At 37.0% G+C, this 9,569-nt stretch overlaps 1 protein-coding gene across 1 annotated transcript; it reads right to left on the bottom strand.

The window, feature by feature from the left end:
- Positions 1-3,246: 3,246 nt before the first annotated feature.
- Positions 3,247-9,569, bottom strand: LOC125207280 (serine/threonine-protein kinase BSK1-like). The gene is made up of 9 exons (XM_048106555.1): positions 9,068-9,569; positions 8,842-8,977; positions 7,729-7,862; positions 7,479-7,584; positions 5,712-5,797; positions 4,789-4,977; positions 4,262-4,426; positions 4,064-4,177; positions 3,247-3,815 (listed from the first exon to the last, which is right to left on the bottom strand). The coding sequence occupies exons 1-9, from the start codon at positions 9,344-9,346 to the stop codon at positions 3,567-3,569; spliced, it is 1,458 nt and encodes a 485-aa protein (XP_047962512.1). The 5' UTR covers positions 9,347-9,569; the 3' UTR covers positions 3,247-3,566.

Here is a 9,569-nt window from a genome sequence, read left to right as displayed (position 1 = left end):
ATTATCTAAATCCAACTAGGATTTGTCTAGGGATAAATCCACATTAATCCATAGGACATAGATAAAAAATTAGATTGTCATTATCCTAATTTAACTAGGATTCATCTAGGAATTAAATCCCTATAAATCCATAAAATAAGGATAAAATCTATAAATAATCCATGATTTAATACAAAATCAAATCATATATAATATATAAAATCCACAAGCGGCTCCCGCAGGATATCTCCGACGCTGCTGCGTCGATCTCCCAGCTAGCGTTGTCCGTTTCGAGTCCGGGATACTGCCCACCAAGGGCTCCCATTCGAAACGACGCTGCCAACCATTTAGTCGGCCATGGGAGACTAGCTCCAATTCAAATTGCCGTCGGTATTCTTAATGTACATCTTGATTCAAATTGAATCATGCACATTAAACAATTGGAGACTAAGTAATCATTACATTATGTTTTGATTACATACGTTATTAAACACGCAAATATGTCAACAAATAATTCACGTAATTTGCTAAAATCATCGCCTAGGTAATTGACATCTTGCATTCAAACAATTCACGTAACATGAAATTAATCCACATAATCAGAGCCAAAAATTGGCTCTGATACCAATTGCTGGGGTTTGGTGCCCCTTGCACAGCGGAAGACTTGTACAAAACAAATAAATCAGATACGGATCTATTTGACCGATTATGCGATTAATCAATTCACATGTTAAACAAATAATTGCATGCTAGAACGCAAATAATTCATGCTTAAAGAAAGTAAATCATAAACATGAATTCTACGGTTTAGAGTTACCGATTTGATTCTCCCAAGAATCGTCGATTGCTCGCGCCTTCTCCACGTGATGATCTTCAATACTAGACCACGGATCTTCTCTCTGGTTCCCGAACTGTATCTCGATATCAGGGTGGGCTGATCTTATTAAAATACTAGGACTCGAATAAAGAAGACAGAAGAAATCCTTTTAGAAAAAGGAGTAGAAATCGAAATCTCCTTCAGCTGGAGATTTTCGAAATTTTCGAAAATTTTATGAAATAAAATTGTGATTATTCTGTCTTCTTTATTCTCCTATTTATATTAAGTTCCTTATGGGCCCAGACAGGGATCTATGGAAGGTTTTGGATATGGGCTCGCCCAATTAGCTTTTTACTAATTAAATTGAACCCACAATTTAATACAAGCTTATATTGGAATATTACGAGCAGCCACTACAGAAGTAATATTGAACTCTCCCCATCCAAATCCGAAATTACAAGTAATTCGGGTTTCCACTTTTATTATTTATTTCCCGCGCTTAAGATATAAATGTCCATTAATTAATTAATGTCTGCTATGGACTTAATTAATTAATATCTTATTAATTCCAAGAGTGGACTTAGCAAGAAACATTTATTTATTATTCATAGAGTAATAAAACCCCAACTGGCCAGTTTTCCGAATAATAAAACCTTGTTCGAGCTCCTCTTGAGGACATTATCAAACGAGACTCGCCTCGTGCACGTTTCAACATAATAGCAATCCTAGCACCGCTAGATATTAATCACCACTACCCAATATATCGGGATTATTGGGTTGCGAAAAACCCGCACCATTTGATAAGTCAAAGTAGTACATAATCAATACCGTATGCTCAATGCTAACATATGTAGATTAAGAAATAACATTTTATCAAAATGGTGACAACATTTTGCATCTAGCTGCAAAATTGCCACCTCCAAACTCAAAGAATGTAGAAAGAGTTGGCCTGGTTTAAGGTAATTTACATCACAAGATTTTGTTCAGTACTTCAGTTCAATAATTTACGTGCTGATATAATCCTATACCACATTAGTTATTAAATATTGATATGTTTCAATTATGTTACAATTAAAGAGATTGTTAAAAAAAAATGAAGAAACAGTGATGAAGTTCCATTCAACGACGCTGAAAACTTTAACTGTATTGTATCAAAACGGGTTGTGCGTCGAACTCATCGCCTTTGCCATAATCTACAAAGGATTTTGGCCATTTATAACATCGTTTAAAGGGTGAAATCATCATTTTATTGTTTAAGGATTTTTTTTTTTTCCATAATTTTATTTTATTTCCTTTTGAGTCTAGGATTTTCAAACCACTTATACATAGTGACTTTCATAATTTTTCAATTTTTAGCATTAATAAAATATTTCCATGACAACAACCTAGGAATTCTACAAGTTCACTCTTTCTCATGGCATATTTGCATCAAACAACATTTATAAATAATCTGAATTGTATCATAATTATTACAATTGTCAATTGACATGGTACAGGAAGTAGAGGCAACTTTAGCAGCATCATATAAGAGAGGAGAAACAAAGAAGGGCAGACTGCACGAGAAGTGTTTAGCAAGGAGCACAAGTCCCTCCTAGAAAAGAGAGAAATGTGGATGAGAAACACAGCAGACTCGTGCATGCTGATCGCCACTATCATGCTTACCGTCGTCTTCACAGCCGCCTTCACTGTGCCGGGAGGAAGCAACGACGACGGCTTGCCAGTACTACTCCATAAAAGCTGGTTCACATGTTTTGTAATTTTTGAAGCGTTGGCTCTGTTTGGGTCGACACTGTCTATCATAGTGTTCTGGTCAATCATGACATCAAGCTTCGAAGAAAGCCAGTTCTTGAATACATTACCTACGCAGATGAAAGTCGGGCTAATTGGGTTGTTGATATCTCTTGTTGGCTCCATCTCGACTTTCATGTCAGCATATTTCTTGGTGTTTGTCTCTGTGAGAGGTTGGCTTGTTAAGTTGGTTATCCTTGATGTTTATGTGATGGTTCTTCTAGCGATTGGGTTCGAGAGTTGTTGCTCAACACAAACCTTCAGCGGTTTCTCTCTGAGTTGGTGCCCCGTGCCACGCCGGAGAACCTTGTAAGACCGTTGCTACGGATGGATCACTGAGCTTTCCGACCTTATTGATGCGATTCGAGCATAAATTTAGTGTGTTACTCTTGTACTATTGTGTTACATATTTAGTGTCATCTTGCTATGGTGATTTATATAGTTTGAACAAAATAAACGTAAAAATGTTACTTTTATAAATATAATTGAGCAATATAATGAACTGATAAAACATAATCAAAGTGCCTATGTTAGCAAGGGTTTATATTCCTATTTAATTTAAGAAACTATTGGTAAACACCTCTGTAAAATTTCATCAGACATTTGTGGCCAGTGGTTTCCGCAATGCTAGTGTATGTTGCTGCATTCTGCCAAATGCCAGCTACTACAAATAAAATATTTTGGCTGATTATGTAAGGGTAATTACATTGTTCATACAAAATATTTCATACCCAAAACTTGTACTAGTATGTCTAGTATACACCAATTTTAAACATTGATGATACAGATAAATATTATTCAACATATGAGTTGTACAAAAAATAAGCAAGAACATCTCTGTTCAAGCGAATGCATGTTCCCACCCTCTCCATATTGTAATCTCTGAACTACAATCACAATCACAATCACATACCAAACCATACAAACTGTGCAATTTTGTGATTACAGCAGTCATGCCATGACTATTGATGGGTCATCATGATCACTTCCCACCTCGTTGCTTCTTTTCTTCGAGCAAGGCAGCCTCATTCAACATGTCACCTGCGTCCTTGTGCATGTCGAGCTTGGCAAGGGCCACAGCCTGCATGTAAAAGGCTGTTGACCAATCTGGGTAGATACATTGAGCTTGCATTGCATCGCGAAGGGCAGCATCTGGCTGATCACACATGAGATAACAAAGACTTCTTCGTGCATGGACAGTTGGTGAAATCATCGTGCCCACATCAATGAACTGTAAATATAAACACACAAGTAGATATGTGCGCGCTAGGGAAACTAAATAAGAACAGACTCGGTTAATTGATAAACTGCTCAGCCACTCATTAAATCTTTATCCTTACCCCCAAGTGTGTCCATAGTGATAAACATTTCGCATCGAATGAACTTGACAATAGAGAAAAGGCATGAAAAAAGAAAAGCTTTGCTTGCTGGTAAATGCTAGCTAGACCGAACTGATATCATGAACTTGACTAAAATTACCTGAGAATAGCAATCAATAGCAGTTTTGAACTCTTTGTCTCGGAATGCCAAGTCCCCACTTTTCCTAGCGTCCAACATATCTCTCATTTGTTGAGTCCATTCTTGAAAAGACAACTATTTGGTATCCACACATACACTTTAGATAGAGATTGATATCGAAATAGAATTCATGATAGTTCTTTAGCTAGCACAGTTTACCTCATTGGTTCCCTCATCATCCTTGTAATGCTGCATCACCAAAAACTGATGAATAGCAGTGAGATCCATACGCGAACAAGCATCACCCACTGGAGAGAGTGGGTGAGGCGGTGGAGATGGTGTCTCTTCACGCTTTGGAACGCCCAACATCATATAAGATGGAACCTACAATGGATAATTTGTCCAATAACGTTCAGCTGGCCATGTACCATGAGACAAATGTTTCAGCAACAAGTAGAAATTTTATTTTCAAAATAATAGAGATAACTATTTCCTGTGTTAAACATTTAGAGCAAAATTAGACCATTTGAAAGCAACATGCCAAAAAAAATCACATAAGATCAAGTGGAATTTGGAGAAAAGAATGTGAAAGAACAAAAAACTGTATGAATTATAATATCCAACCACGGCTCACAGTATGCATCTAAACACAGTAGACAGATCAGAATTGTATATTGTAATATCACATGTGTTAAACAGGCATAAATATGAATCTTTTAAAAGCCAAGGATAATATTAGAACTTGCATCATTCTTATTTTGCAAAGGGGCAAGTGTAGAAACAAGGTCTTGTGCGTTTGGCCTCTCCCTTGGCTCATACTGCAAACACTGTGAAGCAAGATCAAAAACAACAGTGGCCTCTTCAGTTGAAAAATTCCCCTCTAAATGGGAATCCATTAGGAGAAGAATATTCTTTCCCCGTATCATATCAAGTGCCTGAAATGTAGAAACATATTTATAAGATTTACATTCACCATAAAATTTACCTACCAACACTATCACAAGAAACTAATGTATCCCTATTTATTCTTTGATTTACTCTTTAGGCTTGTTTCCATAAATGATCATGTTTTTTAACCATTTACTAATGTACCACTATTTAATTCTTTGACTCTTTAGCATTAATTCATTATCAAAATATGTAGGCATAATTGGAAATTTATAATATAATTTCTTTTCCAATGACTCTTAATTCTTGTAAGTAGAGGGGATCAAGTTACATGCTGGACCCACTAATTCATCAAGGAAACCGAGCCTTCTTAACAGGAATATATACTGACCATCTTCAAAAAGAGTTCAAAAGAACGTACTTATAAAAGGGAGAGAGAAATATATGTCAGAATGAAGAATTGATCAAATTCTTTTTCGCGAGAAATAAATTCATGTGCTTCTATTACTGATTTCAACTGTACAAATGCATCAAAATTGATTCGGCATGGTTAGTGGAGAAGAATCCAATCACAGATGGATTATGAACCCAAGTGAGCTAATATTCAAATTTTTAAATAAACAATCAAACTATTCACAACATTGACGTGCTATCTGCAACTAGCCCTTGAAAGAGTTGATACATGTACATAAATGAATACTAACGTAAACACAGGAAAAATGTTGCAGCTTCCAAACAAGAAGTTACCAAAACTCGCAAATAGCAAAATGCAAATACGTACATGACTTGGAGGAATATGCTTTCCACTGAGAAGATCCAGAAGAGCAGTTCCAAAGCTGAAAACAACACTTTCCGGGGTGACCCTCCCTACAATAGATTCCCGTACATGCTAACACTCTTGAGAGAAAAAAACGATAGAAAAAAATGCAATAACATAAGACAACCAAATCTGGAAAAGCTCAGGTGCTCAGTTTACTATTATTAATTTAGAATTATTCTGCCAACTCAATCAGTACAATTCACTTTACGATTTCTGTAGTCACTACTATTATGCTCCAGAAATATCATCTTTTCTTGATCAAATCAAACAGCCTAAATTAGCACTGATACTTAATAACTGCCTTTGTACTGGTTTTCCAATAAAATCTTATTTTCCCCCACTAATTAAGTAAAGTAAGCTCAAACAGGTTGCTCAAAAGCTGGAAGAAATTGTCAGATTGTAATCCATGCAGCGCTAAGTTGTCACACCAACTGAAAAAAAATATAAAATCATGATCCACAATGAAAAAACATATAAAAGTTGATTTATGACATAAAGAACTTCAAAATCTGAGTCTATACAAGGATAAGGCTGAGACGCTTTGTTAAAGCAAGCCTTCGTATCTTAATGCACGTATTTAATTTATTCGGAGCTATTAGAGAGGGATCCACTTTTTGGGGAATATGAGTCGAAGCAATTAGAATTGGTAAAGTAAGAGAGAAGGGGAAAAAGTAAGAGAGAAGGAGAAAAAGTAAGTGAGAAGTGTGTTAGTGGAATGATGTGTAGGGTTATTATTTGTTGAAAACTTTCCATAAATGAATGTGCTCTATTTTTTGTGGACGGCCAAAAATGGTATATGTGCCCTATTTTTTGTGGACGGAGGGAGTAATAATTACCGAGATATGGCTAAGTTAGAGAGTTTTAGGATTTCTAACCATATGCTGGCATATGGCCTACTAAAAGGTTTCCAGCAAGCCAAGTATAAACTCTCTTTTTTTTTTGTAGTTGTAAACGAACCTTGTTTCTTTAAACGTCTATAACAGCTTAAATATATCTTTTATTTGTGATGTTTTTAATTAGTTAGAAATGCATGATACAATAGATTAATTTTATCTTCCTAACCGAGACTAGGCTCCATCCTGAGAATTGGACTGCATCACTGGTAATGTTGAGTGAGGTAGACTGTTTAGAACAAAGTAAGTAATATTCCTAAAAAATAGTCTAAAGGTTTGACTCATTGTTTCAAGTCACTCCAGGAATACGGAATACAAATAAAAGATGAAGCAGTTATGAGGATCGCTTATGAGCTATTGGGGAGGCTCCAACTGCAGGTTCGCAACAGAATATCATTCAAGAAGCCAGGCAAAAAAATCCACAACCCAGATAAACATTATTAGTGTTGATACAAAAGGAATCATAGGATCGATAATTCTCCTTTACCCTAGATAGAGTGAATCTTATTATATTTAAATCTTACAACCCCTCTGCTGCTTTCAGGCCATTTGTCACAACAGTACAACGGTATTTATATACTTTTTCTATTTATGTAAGTTCGGTAACTGTGTCATTGACTCGTATAATAACCTGGATATTACTAGGGTACGTATCAATAAATTCATCTTAAAGTCAAGCACAGATCCATCACAGGTTTACGGAAAGAAAAGATATAATTGGCAACAATGTTAATTTCATGGAGATCCACGTGGCGGTTAATGGACAGTTTATCTTTGCGTTGGAAATCTACTTTCAGACAAGCATGCAAGGAAAGGTTTCACACAAATAACTTACCATTTCTTAGATATTCAGGAGGTGTATACGCAAGATTTGTGCTATAACTTTTACCATCCCTGCTATTCTTCATCAATCCAAAACAGGAAAGCCGCGGATCTCCATTCTGCCAAAACAAACCTTATCAATCAATATCCTCAATAAAAAAATTAGGGCCCAACTGCATGCAAAACATGCATGTAGCAAGATTGAATAAACCCTACCTTAGATATAGAATAAAAAAATGCTTCAGAAACTTAAAATAATTAACCTCGTCAAAGAGAACCCTGTAAGCATTTAAGTCATGGTATAAGGGGCGACCTTCCCTGGTGCAATAATCAAGTGCTTCCGCAATATAAAGAGCAACTCTCAAACGCATAGCCCACTCAGGAGTTTGATTTTCCCCTGCACATGGTAGGGACGAAACTTATGACGGATAACAAAGATAAATAAAGGGCGTCATTAATTTGATTTCAAGGTTTATACGACTGCTCAATGACATAGAAGAGACAAGCCCTATCCTTGTGTATCCCCTTGAGCAAGAAGAACTCGAAGAAGGTAATAGGTATTTCATACAGACTGAGATACACTATCCTAGGAGGCAAGATCTGTAGCAGGCATATATTGTTGCCAAGGATTACAGCACAACAATATGATTTTCTCAAAATGCCATGTCGCATAAATGGAAAAACACATATACATGACCCACAAAGTCTGTTCCCAAAGGACCATAAATGAGACAAAAGCAAACTATGATAACTTAGCGGTACAGGAAGTTCCTTGAACAGTTATTTGTTTTCCCCGGAAAATCAAATTGGTTACCATCTGATCCAAAAATGGCTGTCAACAGTAGAATCACAATGGTCCTTAACGAACTATTAAACACATTCCATATTCTGTAAATGGCCATCATGAATAAAGGCAATGAGAAACTTCTCGACAGGCCTCAGGAATGCTTGAGTTTATCAGATTCATTAAGGTTAATCTAGGTACTCAATCTCATGCCCTTATTTTTCCCTATGCCCATAATACTCAATCTCCTGTGTGAAACAAATCCCATGCCATGTTTCCCACATCAGTAATTGTCACAATAACAGAACAACCTAACTCGAACAGGCAACAAATATCCAAGAGCAATTCCTACCCATCATTCATCCTGAAAACACTCAGCACATCACCAATAAAAGAGTTCAAATGACCAAGAGCACGAACAGCATCCGAATCTAAATACCAGCCATCTCCCAAATCCAACATGAAAAGTTCAAACATAAACATAAACATAAACATAATAGCATCATACAATCTACCAATTCATCCATATCTTACAAAATCACACCTAAAAATAGAAATGCCAAAGAAAGAAAACCTAACAACAAAACCTTACAGTGAAATAAATGCTTAGCGAGAGTCTCATTTGGCATAAATTCGGCAACGAGCAACCTCTCATCCCCATCGCAACAATAACCTATCAGATTAGCCAGCCTCTTATGCCTCAGCTTCCCCACTTCCTTCGCTTCCTCCTACACATCAATTTCAAATTAAAACCTAGTTTCCACTTCATTAAATACCAATCTAATTAAACCAAAAAAAAAAAAAAACACGATACACACGGCGAACTGTTTAGGATCAGGCCACGCCATTTTGGTAAACTTCTTCACAGCGATCCAGCGCTGGTTCTGCAGGCGGCCTTCGTAGACGACATTGGGCGCTTTCTCGCCGCTCTCGGAGACGATTTTTTCGGAGCTGAAGTTGGCGGTGGCGGCCTTCAGCTCGGCCAGCGAGAACTCCGCGAATCCGGCGGCGGAAGCTCCGTTGACGGAGGAGGAGCGTCGCTGCTGATCCATGTACGGCGCGCGCGGGGGATACCCCTTGGATACGCAGCAGCCCATGGCGAGTCGAGTGAGTTGACTCACCCGCACATGCGAAGCTATAAATAGTCAGAAAGAGAAGTGATTTAACAACAATGTCTTGCTCAGGAAATCAATCACAGTCATATTATGGCTTTGAATCATAAATGCAGATTTTATTTGGCAAGAAACATTAAAGAATTCGTTCGTGCGTGTTATTTGGAAAAAGGGATCTAAAAAGTTTCAAACTTTGGTGAAAGTGAAA

This window comes from Salvia hispanica, chromosome 2 (assembly GCF_023119035.1).
Source record: "Salvia hispanica cultivar TCC Black 2014 chromosome 2, UniMelb_Shisp_WGS_1.0, whole genome shotgun sequence".
Classification (NCBI taxonomy): Eukaryota; Viridiplantae; Streptophyta; class Magnoliopsida; order Lamiales; family Lamiaceae; genus Salvia; species Salvia hispanica.
This window is presented reverse-complemented; position numbering and strand designations above follow the sequence as displayed.